The 18,186-nt window shown below is 41.3% G+C and overlaps 1 protein-coding gene across 1 annotated transcript in view; it reads left to right on the plus strand.

The window, feature by feature from the left end:
* The first annotated feature begins 228 nt into the window (after positions 1 to 228).
* ntrk2a (neurotrophic tyrosine kinase, receptor, type 2a) overlaps positions 229 to 18,186 on the plus strand; it is an 80,909-nt gene continuing 62,951 nt past the window's right edge. Inside the window, exons 1-8 of the mRNA XM_051075120.1 lie at positions 229 to 1,477; positions 4,560 to 4,634; positions 6,778 to 6,849; positions 7,375 to 7,443; positions 8,636 to 8,781; positions 17,029 to 17,162; positions 17,546 to 17,678; positions 17,919 to 17,990. Of these exons, the coding sequence (XP_050931077.1) occupies positions 1,215 to 1,477; positions 4,560 to 4,634; positions 6,778 to 6,849; positions 7,375 to 7,443; positions 8,636 to 8,781; positions 17,029 to 17,162; positions 17,546 to 17,678; positions 17,919 to 17,990 (964 nt within the window). The 5' untranslated portion in view covers positions 229 to 1,214. The remainder of the gene's footprint in view (positions 1,478 to 4,559; positions 4,635 to 6,777; positions 6,850 to 7,374; positions 7,444 to 8,635; positions 8,782 to 17,028; positions 17,163 to 17,545; positions 17,679 to 17,918; positions 17,991 to 18,186) is intronic.

Below are 18,186 nucleotides of genomic sequence, written 5' to 3' on the forward strand. Positions count from 1 at the left end.
CTTCAGACAGCTGTTTCTTATTGATTAACTGTATACAGGTCCCCTTATGAAACGTCTAGCCTAATCCAGATGATAATGATGATTATAATGACAACGAAGTGATGATGAGAATGATTATGACAATTAGAGTCTGCAAATTGATAGCCCCTTATATCTCATTTAGGCACATAATCTGAAGCCATCTACCAGATAAATTAGATCACCTCTTCAACTGAGTCTTCTCCACGTCTCTCTCTCTCTCTCTCTCTCTCTCTCTCTCTCTGTCAGGACAAGGACGCCCACACCTTGTTCACAACTCAAGGCAAGGCCGGACCGGTAAAGCCTGTCACGGACCGTGAGCTCTGACAGGAACTTTAACCCCTGACGATCCAAAGAGAGAGAAATTAAAACAGAAAACACGAATTCACTCAACCACGTCGAGCGCACGTTGTACCCTCGAGCAAGACCCCCTCCCCCCTCTTTCTGCTCTGCACCTGACCCCTTCCTCCTGAACCTTTCTGCAAGCAGAACAAGGCGCATCTCCTTACGGGGGGGAATCAATGAGGTATCGCGTTATACACGATGTGCTTTGATGCTGGTACCTGTCCTCTTCCTCTCCTGTTCTCCCTCCCTCCCTCCTCATCGCAGCCTTCATCGTCCCCTGCGCACCGCACGGCTCTCCCATCCTGACTGTCATTTATTCTTTATCCACCCACACCACCACCACCACCATCAACGCCACCCGAGAATCATCCACACACAGGGAACATTGTGTAGAGGAGAGAGGCATCGGCCAGTGCGTGTCAGCTGAGAGAGAGAGAGAGAGAGAGAGAGAGAGAGAGAGAGAGAGAGAGAGAGAGAGAGAGAGAGAGAGATCCTCCCTGGCACACACCCGTCAGTGTGGCAGTGTGATTTTGACTGACTGGCTGACTGACTGACGGGGGATTCTGGAGGAAACACACGGGAACGGGACGACACGCTCTCCTGTTTTCTTTTTTTATTCACACCTTTCTCGCTGTCTCGTCTGTTCTGTCAGCGTCGGCCGATGGTTTTCTAGCCGCGCCGCCTGAATCCACCTCAGCACCGGATTTGTTTTGTGTGTGTGTGTGTGTGTGTGTGTGTGTTGCTTTATTTCTTCTCTCCTTGATTGGCTGAACCGGGGCTGATCCCAGGCAACCTGGGCCGGGGCCGTGGGGCTGTTCAGCGAGCCTTGTAGCTGAAGTTCGGCACCCGAGATGAGCGCCTTGAGACCCTGGAGCGGGGCTCTCTCTTCGTCGCCGGGGAGAGGGTCCGGGTCGTGGCGGTGCCTGTGGTGGTGGTGGTGGGTTCTGGCGGTCGGGGTGGCGGTGGGCTCGGGAGATCCGTGGATGTCCGCGGAGGCATGCCCGTCGTCTTGCTCCTGCAGCAGCACCAGGATCTCCTGCGTGGACCCGGAGCGGGGTATCAATGCTTTCCCCGTCCTGCAGAGCGAGGCGGAGATGGAGAACATCACCGACATGTGAGTGTCTCTATCCGATTTACAAAAGGGAGATGTCGGACTCATGAGTGGTCCTTTAATATTCACATTCACCCCGCTTTAATCAAGGTGGCTGTATTTCCAACACTTTACAAATAAAGGAATGTCATCATTCACCCCCTCCTCTGCCAATTGTGTCTGGAGCTGGCAGACACGGTCCGCAAAGAAAGAGCCAGAACCGCCTCTGTTTTTTTTTTTTTTTTTTTTTGCTCAATGAATCTTTAACCAATGCGTAAATTTAAGGCGAATTCACTAACGTACCAGCTCGGATCTAAATTTAAGTCAAGCGTTCATTTATTTGGCGCGGGTTCGGCTCAGACACGCATCATGTGTAACCTACATTGCATAACAGGTTCATTACCATCACGGGGGCACATCAGTGTTTCAACACCAGCGTGGAAACAGCTCATTTAAAACATGAAAGCGGTCTGATTGACTTTGTTCTGACAAACAGTCAAAGCCATAAGCGTGTCTGCGTGCGTGCAGGCGCGTGCGCGCACGCGCGTGTGTGGCTGCGTGTGTATGTGGACGGAGACACGCACGCTCACCAGACACCGCTGTCCAAATATTAGCACAGACACTTCCCAAGATGGCTTATATGAGTGTATTTAAATGAACCACAAAAAGCGGAGGAAAATCGATTCTCACAGGAGGGAGGAACAGCAGATTTTTCTAGACAGTGTCAACATGTTTGCGTGTATTTGAAGACTGGACAGTCCTTTAACGGGCCGTCAGGTGGTGATTCAAGATGACACAAAATCTCAGTGTGCGCTGAAAATGTACAGCCCCCCGTCATTTCATAAAACGTCATATGGCCTAGAAAGAAATTGAAACAACTCTAAGCATTTTCTATCTGAGAGCAATTAAACGGGAGATTAAAATATTTAATTGCTGCAATATCATTCTTGGCAAAGATAAACGGCCTTGTTGATAATGACTTTTGTCAGAGATAAACAATCTTCATCGGCGAGGCCTTGGAGAAGCCTTGGAAGCTGTTTAAATGAGCCAGCAATCTGGTGAAAAGCATTCAACTGAGTGCTCGGCTAATGTAAACAGACAAATTACTGATGACCGTGCGACGTCTAATTCCAAACGACCTTGCCAAAAAAAACACACACACACACACACACACACACACGGGGAGATGGGGTTGTCGCGTCCATTGGTTGTGTTAATTGGTAAGTCATCCTGATTTTAGGACATCTGCACTGAAGTCACACGACCTGACAGAATGTAACGGGCTCTCTGTCAGTGTGAACACCTGAGGTACAGTTACTTTGCACTGATGATGTCTTGTGTGTACAGATGTATTTAATAGCCTATAAAAGCTGAGTCAAACAAATCATTTTTAGTTCCCATCTGCTGAGAGAATGTCCTCCAGTAGAGTCAGGGAGGTGGATGTCTGCTGAATGACACAGACAAAATCAGAAATGACAATATTTCTTTTTGACTAATGACATTAAGAGTTTGAGGGTGTTGGCTCTTTAAAGGATATTAACAAGACAGAAAATACAGAGTTGTTTTTATAGACAGGCAGCCTTTCATAAAGGATTAGAGGGCAGCATTTAAGAAAATATCTACTTTTGTATCAAAGCGATTTACTGATAGTATATTTAAGATGATGGACACGTGAGTGTAGTAAGCTTAACTCCTTGTTCACTAAAAAAATATGCATTGAAGGGTTAATCACTCCTAATGAAAAAGCAGAGGTGGATATAAGAGCAAGCTCTTAAGTATTTGGCAATGGTGTTATTATTCAGCGATCTAACTTGAACTGGAACACTGTCTGCTTTTGTCTTTATAGCTGACTTACAGTGTAACTGCACATTACCTTTAAGATCGTTACCTTGAAAACATTTAGTCAGAAATGAATTTTAGTTGTTTGTCATTACTGTCGGGCAATTTCACTCCCTAATGAAAGTAATTTCACGAAACGGTGTACTGAAGAGGCTGCTTTTCACATAATGGGGATTCATTTATCAGTGTTTCTTTATGTCACTGAAAAATGCTGACATTCTGGGTCAGCTTCTTTAATTATTAAGAGACACGGATCAAATTTTAGTGCTATTTTTTTTCTATGTGTCTTTTTTTTCCCGAGGCTTTTTGGCTTTATTTGATAGTGACAGCAGAGAGCTGACAGGAAATGAAGGGAGAGAGAGGAGAGCTGATATGCAACTAAGGTCCCTGGCCGGACTTGAACTGGGGATGTTGGTATTACATGGTGTGTGGTGTGGAAGGGCAGGACACCCTGTATGAGATAGCTGTAATGGTTAACGCTGTCTTTTCAGTCCTCACTTGTCAGTGTATTGACTTATTGACTAAAATGTGATTGTTTTGGCATAAATTCAGAGAGACAAATTCGGGAGAGGGTTGCATATCATGTTGTATTTGAAATAATTAGCAGTGGTCCTTCACTACTTGTAATGATCTTGAGAGATCAATGAATCTAATTAAAATAGTTTTTGTTTCAGTTTCCCAGGCGGAGGCTGTATGTCATCGCATGGGAAACATTATTTAGTGACTTTGAGCTTTAGCCAAACAATACATGCATCAGTAAGACGCAGGGTTCCTGCAGAACAAAGAGCTCTGCTGTGAGTCTTACAGCATGTTCCTTCTATAGGAGAGACTGTTCTCAGTTCACTCTGGAGGTTTTGTTTAGGCCTAAATGTTCTCAGACATCTGATCCCAAAGCTGTGATATTTGAAAAGAAGTACACGTACTGCTTTTCAGAACCTGTTCACAGAGTTATACTCATTCACAAGAGGGGGTTGCCCACAGTCATCCCCTGTTGGCCCTTAAAAACTGACAGGTCAAGAGCCTTTCTCAAATGCAGCTGAGGAAAAAAAAGGCAAAGGCTGTGCCTGTGTCTCTATTTTTAAGAAAACACAACCAGCTCCTCTAGTGTACCATATATCAGCTGCAGTAGCTTCAGGAGATCATTCTTTAATTTTGAACTCTAATTATATTGGCTTATTATGTCTCTTTGTCTTGTTGAAATGTTTCTGTTTGTGCTTCCCTCCATTAACAAATGAGCCTTCTGACACTCACTTGTATCTCCTGACAGTTACATCGCCAACCAGACCAGCTTCTCCTCCATCAACGACAAAGACCTGCACTACTACAAGAATCTCAGGAACCTGTGAGTCATTTACGGCTTATATTAAGAAGAAAAATGCCTCTGTGTCATTGTTGGTGTAAATATTTGCTAAAATATTCTGCAGCTGTTCTGTTAACAACATCTCCTATTGTGTTAAAATGTTTCTGTATATGCACATAATGGTCAATATAGGCTCCACATAAAGCAGGTAGAAGAAAAACTGAACTACATTTTAATAACATTTCAACAGTATTTCTATACTTACTCAGCTTGTTATGGTCCACTATATGAGACATATTGATTTTCATCTGCTTTTACCAATAATTCTCCCTCTTTGCTTGAGGCAGTATATTGTGTATGGCTGTTGCTTTAAAATCCTGCTGTGTTTATCGCTGTGTCCCAGGGCGTTTGTAGTTACTGTGTTTTGCTATGCTTCTCTGTCTCATTTTATTTCTTAATCTAAAAAAGAACTTTCTGCCAAGCAGCACTTTTCTTGCAATGCAATAATCTATTAAGTAGACACTACCTAATTTCCCAGCCAATATCCCATTTGGTAGACAGATGAGTACAGAGTACGCTATGCACTGGAAGTGTATATGCTTTTAATTGTGGTTTGATCCAGTGTGAACAAAACACTAAATGCAGGCAGGATGGCTGCTCTGGCTGAGTAAAACTGTCCTGTATGTCTAAGAAATACTTTACACACAATTGCACTCTGTGCAGTGTTAATACTTTCTAATATATGATACCACTATTTAATAGTTTGAATAATTTTACAGAAATCATTTATCAAGTGTCACACTTTTAAATGATAAAATAAAAAGTGTTGCACAGTCCAAGTAATTTCAGACAAGTTCAATCAGTCACAGAACATCATTTAAACCAACTTCATATCAGATAATGATATTATCTTGAAGCCTCACCTCAGCTGATGAAGGGCACAGACTCTCTGAGCACCTGTGTTTAACACTGCTGAGTAATGTACTGTGTGAAGCAATGTTAAAGGCACCTGACTCTTAAAATAGTTTTTTGGGTTTGGACTGTTGGTTGAGCAAAGCAACACAGCTTATGTTGTCATGTCTTGGGGTCTGTTGTAGTTGTAGTTGTGATAATCAAAACATGATTACCATAACTGATGACAATGATAATCATTAGCTGCAGCCATATTGATACTCTTTTTGGTTTTATCACGTTTAAATGTCACTTGCACACCAGATGAACTGACAATTGGTTTCTTTCCATGTGAACAACAAACTTTCTGTGTCTCTGTCTGTTTATTTCACAGTTAAGTGCACACAATACAACAAGTCCTCGAAATTAAACAGCAAAATACATTTTTTTGTCCATGCCCTGTAGAGCAACACATGGAAGCATTTTCTGATTTGATGCCTCTATTAGCAGGATGTCACCATTTGTCTGCGCCTTCCAAAACCATCGCACAGTTGAAGAGTAAACGAGTATTGATAATGGTTTGGGTAGGTTTAGGCACAAAAATGACTTGGTTAGGGTTAGGGCAAGACCCTGGTTTGTGTTAGAATAACTACCTCCCAAAACTTAACTTAGGTTAGGATTAGAGTACCTTGATCACCATGGTTACAGCACTCTTAAACATTAAAGATGAGATGTTTTGTAGACCCATCCATCCGCTCTGACCTCTTCCATACAATTTTAGCTGCTGTGTAACAACATCTCCTGACTCCGTCCTTTGCTTCTGTCATAATCTGTATGGCTGCTAGAGGGCTTATCACTTAAACACAAACATATGTTGCTCTTCTTGGTGGGATGGTCTCCTCATATAACACTGCTAATATCCTCTGATGTCGGTATACAGATGCTATCTTTAAGCTAATAATATCTGTGCCCTACAAGTCGTAAATGTCCATCCCTTTTGGCTTAAAGGATCCTACCTTCTAAAAAGGCATTGTTTATAAATCATTTATAGGTTGGGACTAATGTTATGCTATCTATGTTTTATTCATAAGGGCAGAATTTGGGTTGCCAGGTTGCGAAAAAGTCCTTTTGCTGGTATATATCCTCCTCTAGCATGACTCAAAAAAGAGGCAGAAATGTGTTTTCTCAGTCTTCATGGAGATGATCAGAATGTTTTTGCTGTTGTTTATGCTGCAGTTGTTGTTGTTCATGAAGATATTGACGATGGTGTTATATATTTATTTCTTTTTGTTAGAACGGTGACCAGCAGCAGGCTAACATATGTATCGAAGCTGGCCTTTCAAAATAACATCAAGCTACAGTACCTGTAAGTAAGAACACTTATGCTCGCTGCTTTCTATAGATGTTACAGCTGTTAGGCCATTATTCATCACTTTTAGTAAGTAATTAGTTTGATTTTACTTATGTTAATTTATTAACATAAGTATTATTTATGGTCTTAACTTACAAATACAGAATTGGTTCCAATGCTTAAGAAAATTTATACAGTATGTAATACTATAGCAAGTAACTTAATCAGAAATAAATGGCTGAAAGATTGATGGACAGTGAAGTCAAGTTCAGGTTCACACTGAACAGAATTTATAATTGATTGTTAAATCTTGGGACCTTGTAAACATAATTAAAGTCTGATGCTTATTACACTGATCAAATGCACCACTTAAGGTTAATTGTCACAGTTCCTTAGAGGGGGAAACTTTTAATGAGAAAAATAATGTAGGCTTATTGGTGTGCGTAGAAATGCACCGTTAGTTGCTGTAACATCAACCTAATATTTTGTTGTGGTATTACAAATACAATCTAATTTCCTGATGTTCGATTTAATTTCCAGGAATCTGAAAGATAACAACCTGTCATCGCTCTCCTGGAGGATATTCAGACACCTCAACATCTCTTATCTGTGAGTTCAGTACAGCCTTCATTATCAGTCTGTCTGTCTCTGTGTCCATCTGTCCATCTGTTCCTTACTCTCTGGGTTACCCTCTAGTTTTCATCATAATCTGTACATAAACATAGACCTATAGTGACTGTGACGTCAACCATAGCTTGGAGCTTGGCTTACAGCTGCCTTTAACCTTGGGTTTTTGGAGCCAGAAAATTATTATTTTTAACATTTAGATTGAGGCAAGAGATTAGCTGAGGCGACAATTAGCCACCAGGGCTCAGTGTGACTGGCTATGACACCTGTAAATAAAGGGAAACATTTCCTCATGATACCATATGTGATACTCATGATATTCTCTCTTTACTATAATGAATATTTTTTTCATGTGAAGTGGCAGCTAAAAAATCTGTATCTGAAAGGCATAGAGTAGTTCAACATTTGGGAAAATACTCTTATTTGCTTTGTGGGCAAGAGTTAGATGAGAACATCAACACTGCTGCCATTAAATACAAAGCTGAAGCCTGGAGCCAGCTAGCTTAGCTTAGCATACAGAGTAGAAACAGCCTCCATGCAAAGGCAACAAAACTAGCCTATCAGCACTATTTTTTTCAAAATCTGTACAAACACTAAGTGTTAAAATGACAAGCTGTTGTTTTACGAAGTGCTATGTGCTGGACAGTTTCTTGTCCGAGGTCAGTGACTTTCTGGAGTATCCACTGGTTGCCCAGCAGCCTCAGGGTGAAGACAGCGCTTCAGGGTGTTAACTGCAACCAACCAAGAAATAATCACAGGCACAAAAAACCCTCATTATTTTTATATCTCGGTTTTTGTTTGGATTAAATGAATGAGATATAACATCTTAATTAGCGAGCTTCAGAAGAGCTGGCAGATTTTGTTATCATTTGACAGAGCCAGGCTAGTCGACCCCCCCCCCCATTCCCCAAGTCTTAATGCTAAGCTACTACTGCTGGCTGCAGCTTCATATTTAACAGACAGACATGAGAGTGGTATCAATTATATCATCCAACTCTGGGCAAGAAAGCAAGTAAGCTAATGTAACAAAATGTCAAGCAATTCCTTTGATGCACTCATACACTTAGTTGCAATTCACACACTGCTTACTTTTCTCAAATCTTCTGTTACGCTCTCTCACTCATCATTAATCACTGACTGTTCTTGACTGTTCTGTGTGTTTGTGTGTGTCTAGGATCCTGTCAGGAAACCCTCTACACTGCTCCTGTGAGAACATGTGGATCAAGCTGTGGTTAGGAGAGGAAGCAGACACTCAGGAGTTGCGCTGCATTGAGGATGGAGGACGCAAGCTGCTGTCCAGACTGACACTGCCTAACTGTGGTGAGGACACACACACACACACACACACACACACACACACACACACACACACACACACAGAGTGAGTAAGGAGCTGGGGAAGAGATTTATAAGCTGTGGCAGAGTGCAGCACCTGGAGGAAAACTGTAATTCTAATGATTTTCCTCTACAGAAAACTTTCCATTCACATGTGTTTCTATGCACATGCATAGTTGTGTGTGTGTGTGTGTGTGTGTGTGTTTGCATAAATGCGTATGTGTTTAAGTGTAGGACATATACTGTACAACATTTGTTACTGCAAGACAAGTGTGCTAAGTATTTTGTCAGTTCCCAGGGGAGGTGTGGGGGATGAGTGACTGGAAAGAAAGTGAAGTTTGTTGTTAAAACCTATGAGAATAACTGTACAAAGAATACAATACATGCAGTGAGAAGCCATTGCGGTAATCAGCAATATATACCCACTGGTATGTGACTTTCCACAAGCTACAGTGAGGACACTGCACATACTGTACTTCACTTCTGCAAGGCTCTGCTTAGCTTGTATATTGTAATTTCCCTAGACACAGCATAGTGCAAAATAGCCACAATGTCTTACACATGAACAAGCAAACAGGTGACCAAATGAATGCGTGCATGCACACTTGAAACCCTGCTTTTAGAGCTGGCTTAAAAATGTAATTTGGATTCTGATGCGTGTCACTGAAAGGCCAATGACAATGAACAGGCTGACGTCATCTCTGTCCTGTAGGGATCTTTACCCATGTGATGCATAGATTAGGTGCTAGATGGAGGAGAGAGAAATGTTTGACATATTTAGAAGGAGAAGTGCATGGTTTTGTGTGTGTGTGTGTGTGTGTGTGTGTGTGTGACAGGTTATGTCACCTTATAGGGTGGTTACATTTCATCTGAGACATTTGCTTGTGTGTGTAGAAAGGTCACCATGCAGGATATTATAGAAGCAGAAAGATATTATACTGAGAAGGAGCATTTGCGTGACTGAACAAGCAGATGACATCAGTGAGCCTCAAAAGATGCTGAGTAGAGAAAATTCAACGCATGTATCACAGTAAAATGAAGTGTTATAAAGACCATCTGCACCCTGTCCTATAGCACCGGTGACCTGCTGTCACGCAGCAGATTTCATTTCCTTTTTCTCTGAATCATCATGTAGCAGTCAGCTAGGGAAGAATTGTTTCAGGATTTGCAGAGATGCACTAATATACTCAACTGCAACAGTGATGGAAGGCATTTTTCACATATTTGATTGTGATAAATTAAGAAAACAATTAAATATTTAGTTTTAAGCTGCAAAGAAACAACAGTATTTAATATTCCAACATTTAGGAACACTGTGGCTGCAAACCAGGAAATCCTTTGAAACCTAAAAATTCCTGAAACATTTTTTCAGTGTTCCTGGAGAACTCCTGAACAATGAGTGCCTGCTACAGTGCATATTACAGTACAGCACACGTGTGATGTCAAGCTTGCCAGCGAGCTTGCTGTCACTCCAGTGCAGACTTCCACAGACCACAAACCTTTTATGTGCTTGCTTATGGGAGTCTTTATCAAGCTTGAATGTATAAATGTCAGCAGTTAATTGACGCTTTATTCTTCCCTTCTTTACTGTATGCCTCCCACATGAATTTTTAATGAGTCTCTCTATTTTGGACTCTCTTCTATTCATAAACAGGGTCAGATTACAGCTTGACCTGTCTCTGAAAGTCTGAGCCTGACCTGCTCTCATTCTCCGAAGAAAAAATCGGTCCAAACTCAGCCTGGATTTGTGGGTTTTTATAAGCACAAATCTGGCTGAAATGAACATTCAGTAATAATACAGAGCCCGAGCTTGACCCAAGTAAACAAATGAAACTCAGATTGTCCCAGCCTTTGGGGGAATAAGTCCAGTCACATCTGGTTTGTTACTGTAAAGTGAGAACATAAAATACCCACATCATGTCTGCATTCAATTTATAAAACACACAATAACAGCAACCAGGAAAGCTTTATAGGCATAAATCGAAATGTAATCAAATTTTTGCTCTAATGAGGCAGAACAAGAATCCGAAAAGTATTTTTTCCATCTCTGTTGTTGACAGGCCAAATTATATGGTCAAAAATAGCTCAGGGCAGTCGGGACGCACAGGACAGGACACAAACAATAAGTTAGCTTGCAGGAAGCTAACAATGTCATTGATAACTCCTATTGATCCGTCCCCTCTGCCTCCCTTCCATTAGTAGAGGTTATTTTTGGCATTAGCACAGTTACGACAGGGCCCCTGGAGAGGTGGGCAGGGGACCCCCTGACAGAGTGACATATGAGGAGGAGGACATGGTGGGGCAGGGGATGCCAAATAATGCCCCAGGGCTAACAGTGATACACCAAAAGACCTCGCAGTCTGGCCAAACTGCTGGCCTTTTGCTCTCGCTGTCATTTTTTTCCTTCCATCTTTTGCTGCTCCCTCTCTCTCTCTCTCTTTCTCTCTCCCTCTCTCCAGCCTTCGTTCCTCCTCTTTATTACTAATTTTCCATCTGTCTGTCTGCTTCGCTGTTTCTCCTTCTGTATGCCTGATCATTTCTGAGTGACGTATGGGGAAGGCACAAAGGAAAGGAAGTACCCAATGATGCCCTCGGGCTGACACTGATCTCTCAGGCCACCCGCATATGTCTCTCTCTCTCTCTGTTCCTCTCTGTGAACTGTTTATTACTGGAGCTCTGCTCGCAAAGGCTGGCAAACGCAGACTGCTTGCACTGCTGACTGACACAAAACTTTACTAAAAAGTGCTGCTCTGTTGTAACTGCAGTCCCACGCCTGTGCAATATGAAAATAAGTGAAGTGTGTCACTCAGTGTGTTGGGGTTCAAATAGCCGTAGGTGTTAAAGCACTTCCACTCAGTTGATTAAAGAAACCCTTCTAAAAACCTATAAACTCTACACTCTTATTTAATTCCCTTTAACAACTCAAGTCATATGAAGACTTCAGCTCATGGGGATCAAGAAATTCAAGCTTTTTCTAAGATAACACTCATTACAACCATAGGTTTCTGTAGTAAAAGTATCTGCTAACTGCTCTAAAAAATGGAAACATTAATAATTGAAACCAACTATCCTTGGCAAAGGTGCTTTTTTCATGGAAATGACAGCAGATGGATTACCAGATCTCTGCTGGTGACATCACAGACCTGGCACTCTCTGTCTTCATCTGTCTCCCTCTCAGTTTGTCTGTCTCTCTGTCAGTTCATTTGTTTGGCTGGAACGGCTCCTTTGCGTTTCATAATCCCCTTTTCTGTCTTCTAATTGTTATTCATGTGTATTTTTCCCCTCTCTTTTCCATCATTCTCTCTCCAGCTTATATTCTTGGGGAGTTCACCGTAGATATGTTAGTGTCAGTCTTTTTCAACTGACTTAAATTAGATTAAACGACAAGACACAAAAGCTGTAATACTAAACTTTAAATCAACACACAAGTTCGAAGGCAAATCAGCACAGAGCAGACTGACAGAGACAAATTAGTTTGGTGTACATGTCTTGCTTTATGAGAGTGTTAAGTATGTTAAAAGTATTGGACATGACGTTTAGTAGCCATCCCACCAACATTTGGGTCTCCCGAATTCCTTTTAAGGCCATGCTGCTGTCATTTACGAGTGTGGTTTTGCTAACAGAAGGCTTCAAAAGGGTTTGAAAACATAACAGAAGAGCAAAGCTGGTCACAACTACTTACTAAATCAACTTTATAGGAAAGGGAAGAAAGCAACTGCAAAGATTTTGAAAAGTTATTGTGTAAAAATAGAATACGATGCAGTTTTGATTTTATATTTTATCAGGGGTCCTTCATATGACAGAAATGATACACAGCTGAGCCAGCTCATCCAAAACCAACGCAAGGAGAAGTGTGTACCTCATGTCAAGAGGTGGAAAGTAATGGTGTAGCGGTCAAGGTGCTTTTGCGCAGGAGGCACGTTTCACCCTAAGTTCTTAAGCTGCCTAACCTTAACTGTACCATACTGCCATAACTACCATGATGCCTTGTGCCAATATGTGATCATTTATTACCACTGATCATAATTATAAATAAACCAACAGGAAACAGGATAAATGTGTTAAATGTTAGGTTACAGTGTTGTAAACAAGAATACTAAGCCCCTTGCTGCAATAACTTCATTGTAGCACTCCTCAGGATAAAAAAGTAAAAGAGTGACAGATGCAGTCAAGGCAGGTATTGACAGATTTGAGGAAAATTAAAACCTATTAATTATCTGATATCGGAGTCAGAGCAGGCCAGGTGTTAAAACGACCCACAGTAGTTTAAGTTAGAAAGCAATAATCTATAGCAGATTCAGGGATTCAAAGCTGCTCAGCCAGTGCTGGCTCTCGCTCCCCTCCCCGTTTCTCTGAATTCTTTGAGCCAAAATTATTTTGTGAATCTTTCTCATAATGCGTTGACAGTCTTCACTGTGCTCGAACAAGAGAACAATGCAGAGGCAAACTCAGGGACAGATTTGAGTTGTGTGACTCTCCAGCATATTTCCTCCTCTCCCTGTTGCACATTTGACAAAGATGTCTCTCCCTCTCGCCTGCCTCTGCTTCTCGTCAGAAATCATGACATCTCTGGTGTGGTGGAAGGGTTGGAGCACTGCAGAATAAATGCAAACACTTCTCTAAACACCGATATGGACGTGCCTATTGTGGCCTATAACAAGGGCTGACAACAATGACACCTCCAACAATGACGCTGAAGTATGCTGTGGCGTATTGTGCCGAGGTTTCAATACAGAGAGCAGTGGATGTTTTCCTTTTAAATATGAGCTGTGAGCAGCTATTCAGCTCCACATCACCGGGTCATATCCGTGATGTTGTGCTTGTAATTCACAGTCAATTCATAGTACACGCTCCTGGTGAATGAGGGCAATCTGGATTCAAGGAGTGTCAAGGACTGGCATATATGCATTGCTAATGAGATGTATTCCTCACACATTTATTCTGCTGGAATTGATAAGGTAAGGTTTTCATGGTTACAATTCTTCGCAGTTCTATAATTGTAAAGAAATCACCATTTACTTAAGGTCTTTTTTTGACATCTAGGAAAACACTGGCAATACAAAGTAAGTAGATTTTGAGAAAATTCAAATAAGCCATTAATAGTGAATCCCACAAAGTGTAAAAAACAAGCAAATATATTTATATTCTCAAGTACCTGTTGTAATGGCTGACTAGAATGAGAGCAATTAGTATTCAGTTTTACATGCAGTCTGCACTAAAAGACCAAGAAAAAAAATTCTGGTACAAATGCATTATTTCTAATGTTCATCCTGGCAACATATGATTTATGTAAAACAGGGCAGAGACGCACCAAGTCATAGATGTGAAGCACATGAATAAACCTAGTTTAGCAGACATGTCCCACCAAAAATCACTGCAACTGACTGAATGACTGACTGAAAATAGAAGTGAGATACGTTTTGGTTTCGTGAGTTGCCTCCCAATTAAAACACCTCCATCTTATCATGAAGCCACAGGAAGGTGAAAAAAAGCCCGTGTTGGCCTTTTGAGTGTAAATCTTGAGTGACCTTGTTGTTAACATTTCTTGTTGGAAAGTCAATTGATTGACTAAAGGGACACAAAATGACCAGAAAGAGACTCAAAAGAACTACAAAGAGAATCAGTATGATTGCAATGAGATGCACGACAACACAAGACACAAAATGTCCATAACAAGCAAAACAAACCCAAAGAGATGTAAAACAGCAAGAGTCAAAAAACAACTGCAAAAAACACTAAATGACACCAAAATTATGCAAAATGACTGCAAACAGACAACAAATAACTATTACCAGACACAAAGCTGCTGCAAAGAGGCACAATAGTAGTTGTTTTGTGTCTCTTTGAATCGGGGGGGGGGGGTTAAATGTCTGTGCCCATTGTCTCACAATTCATCCATATCCCTTACAGGTGTACATAAAATGAGCAATTATGGAGAGCAGATAGAAATCTAGCTCAAATCTAGAGAATGGCCATTGAGTTAGGATTGTTTTGTCAAAAAACGTAAATGAAAATACAATTCTGCCGCATCCTTTATTAGATGTTTTAAAACAAATCAAATTTGCTAAGATGTAAATACTGTGCTGCATGTGACTGGTGCATTCTCTGCCTCTCTTGTCCGTATCATTTAGCACTGAGTTTCTAATTTTTGGAGCTAGATACAGATGGATTGCCTGATTGCTGTATTTGGTATTTCAAATGAGTACAGCCACATGACTGGAGCCAAATATACAATTAGAGCTTTTGTAACACTACTTGCATGTACTGAATTGGAAAAACCCACAGGCCCCCACTCACACTCTGTTGTTGAGGGAAGGTGATGCAGCACCTCAGTCTGGTGAAGCTCAGGTATGTGCTTCATAATTCCCCCAGAAAATTCAACAAAATGTGGCAGAACTTTATCGATTATGCTACACTGCGTTCAAAACTCTGTCAAAGGTAATATAACAAATACTTATTAATATTTGTGAACCCATCACAATACTACATTCTGTGTAGCAACTATTTACCTTGTTAATATACTGTATATACTTTTGCTTTGGTTTGTTTTCATCTGCTTGTTTGTTATCGTTAATCTCCTATCTCCCCTTTTGTTTGTATAATGCTGCTTGGTATGCTCAAAAACAAAAAAACAGAGTTTAAAACAACAACAACAAAAATCCTAAAAAAAACAACAACAAAAAAAAAACATTTGTTGCAGGCTCACCCTCTGCAGACAGTTGCCTGCCAGTATTTTCCATATGTTTACAACTGGCTGCAGGTGGGCTGTATCTTGGCCAAATGCTGAAGCACATAATAGTGAAATCTTTCCACGTAATGACTCATGTGTTGTCACGGACACAGGCTGGTCTGCCATGCTAATTACGCTAAATTCCTCTTCAGCCTTACTTGTTGATTCTGAACACATCTGAGCAGCTAAAGGATTACAATCACAGAGCGTCATGGATGGTTTGACTACCAAAGCTGTGCTTGTAAATAATTGAACATGGAAATAATTTTCTATGTATTGACAGATCATGACAACTGCACTCATATCAAACCCAAGGAGGATTTCTTGGCTTCATACGGTGTAGCTGTGTGTGTGTGTGTGTGTGTGTGTGTGTGTGTGTGTGTGTAGTGTGACCTGATTTACTGAGAGTCTGTTAAGATATGTGGTTCTGATATGGCAGCTGGCCTGCCACCACTGAAATGACTGGTTTTTAGTGCGTCTCACGGTGATTGAGTGGGTTGCCGTAGTGATAAACATTCTTGAGAGGTTGGAAGAGGAGGGGTGAAGGGGAGAGGAGAGGGTTTGATAAGAAATCTGTCCAGTTTTATCTGCAGTAGCTGTCGACACCCATCTCTTCTCTTGTTCTCTTCTTCTTTTGTTCTCGTCTTCATTTCATTCTTAAGTCTTGATCTCCTTATTGTTCTTTTCTTCTTCTTATTGTCTCTTCTCTGCTCTTCTTCTCTTCTTTCTCTCTTTTGTTCTCCTTTCTTCTCATCCATTTCTCCTCTTTGTTCTCATCTTCTTCTCGTGTTTATTGTCTCCTCTCTGCTCATCATCTTCTCTTCTTTGTCCATGTTTTCTCCTTTTTGTTTTCTTTTGTTCTCCTCTTGTTTTGTGTTATATTATTTTTTGCTCCTCTTTTTCTTCTCTTTCCTCTCTTCTTTTCTCTTTTCCTCTCTTATCCTCTCCTCTTCCTTTCTTCACCAAGGATGTTATTGGACAAGGGTGGCAAGACTCTGATTGAGTCTGATTGGTCATGCTCAGGTCATCTTGTGGTCAGCACTGTACACCCTCTCTCTCTCTCTCTCTCTCTCTCACACACACACACACACACACACACAGTGTCACCAGTGTCTTTGCTTTGACAGAGGCTTCAGACTGTGTCCAATCAATTTAGTACTTGGGCTGCTGAAGACATGCACTAGTAATCAGTGTAACCATCACTGTGTTTGAACTCTGTCTCTTTGTCTGACTGTTTGATTGGGGTGAGTGTGCTTAAATGAAAGTGTGTGTGAGAGAGAGGGAGATTGAATTCGAGGTCTGTCTTTGTGTGCATTTCTTTTCACTCTGTGGTAGCGGATGTGTGTTTGCCTGCTCTTCCACTCGTATAGTCCAGCTTGTAATGTGCCTTGTGTTTCAACTGAAAGGACAAGAGTTGGCCATGAATCCTAAGTTTTCTCTATATCCTCTTCCCTCTATCCTCCTCATCCTCTTCTCCTCCTCCTCTCCCTGGTTGTATGTAGAGGTTCCCATGGTAACGTTGAACCCCGCCAAAGTGACAATAATGGAAGGGGAAAATGTGGAGCTGTCCTGTACAACCTCTGGCGTGCCCTCACCTGAGCTGATTTGGAACATGGGACTGGTCACCAACTATGTGGTTAGTTCACACACACACACACACACACACACACACACACACACACAGAAACACAAACTTGGATATATTACTTAAAGAGCTGCAACGATACCAATTTCTCAAGCATGCTTGCTAACATTTTAGTTTATATAGCAGATTTACTGTACATGAATAATGTAAACCCTGCATACTCTGTTGCCTGCTGCATACAGTGTCATGAATGTGACAGTGCTTCCCATGCGTTTGCCACATATTCTAAACATTATTCAACTTCTACATTACCAGTGTCAGCTCAGGTTTAAAGGCCAAATCTGATTCTTGTGCCCCCCAAACCATGAGAGATTATTTGTCACGGCAGTTTCATGTAACACCACTACTAAAGATTTGATTGTTTGCACACTCAGATCGAGACATCAGGCCAGATTTCGGTGCTGCGACTGTCCAACGTTTCCTCCCTGGACCACAACAGCAAGATCAGCTGCACTGCTGAGAACATTGTGGGGGAGAAAGAATCATCTCTGTTGCTGGATATACTTTGTAGGTTTACCCTCTTGCAGACCAATTCAATGTAGATTAATGTGTCAAAGCGTTTGTCTGTATAGTATAGTCTTTAAAACAGAGAATTGAAAGCTGGAGAAAACGACTGTTCTTCTCAGCTTTTAATCAGTGTTTTTGCACACTTCACTAGTTTTACCCCTGAATTGCTCTTTTGCCTTATCTTGCTTTCTGTCTTTTCTGTTTGTATCTTAAACTCTTCTATTCTTCCCTTGCCCTCAGTTCCTCCCAAAATCACTAAGCTGAGTGATGCAATCTCAGACCATCACTGGTGCATCCCTTTCAGCGTGTCAGGTAATATTCTATAACAATACATTGCTGTTAATTTTCTGTGATTTGGTGAGGTCTCAGCATGAAATACCATCGCTAAATCTTGAATAGTAATTTCAACAGCAATGACTACATAAACAAAGACCGCAGACTGATAATTAAAGAATGTGAAACCAGTGAAAATCACTGAGTCTCTTGTACTGTCCTCACAACCTTTCCA

The sequence above is a fragment of the Lates calcarifer genome, linkage group LG13, assembly GCF_001640805.2.
Source record: "Lates calcarifer isolate ASB-BC8 linkage group LG13, TLL_Latcal_v3, whole genome shotgun sequence".
In the NCBI taxonomy this organism is placed as follows: domain Eukaryota; kingdom Metazoa; phylum Chordata; class Actinopteri; family Centropomidae; genus Lates; species Lates calcarifer.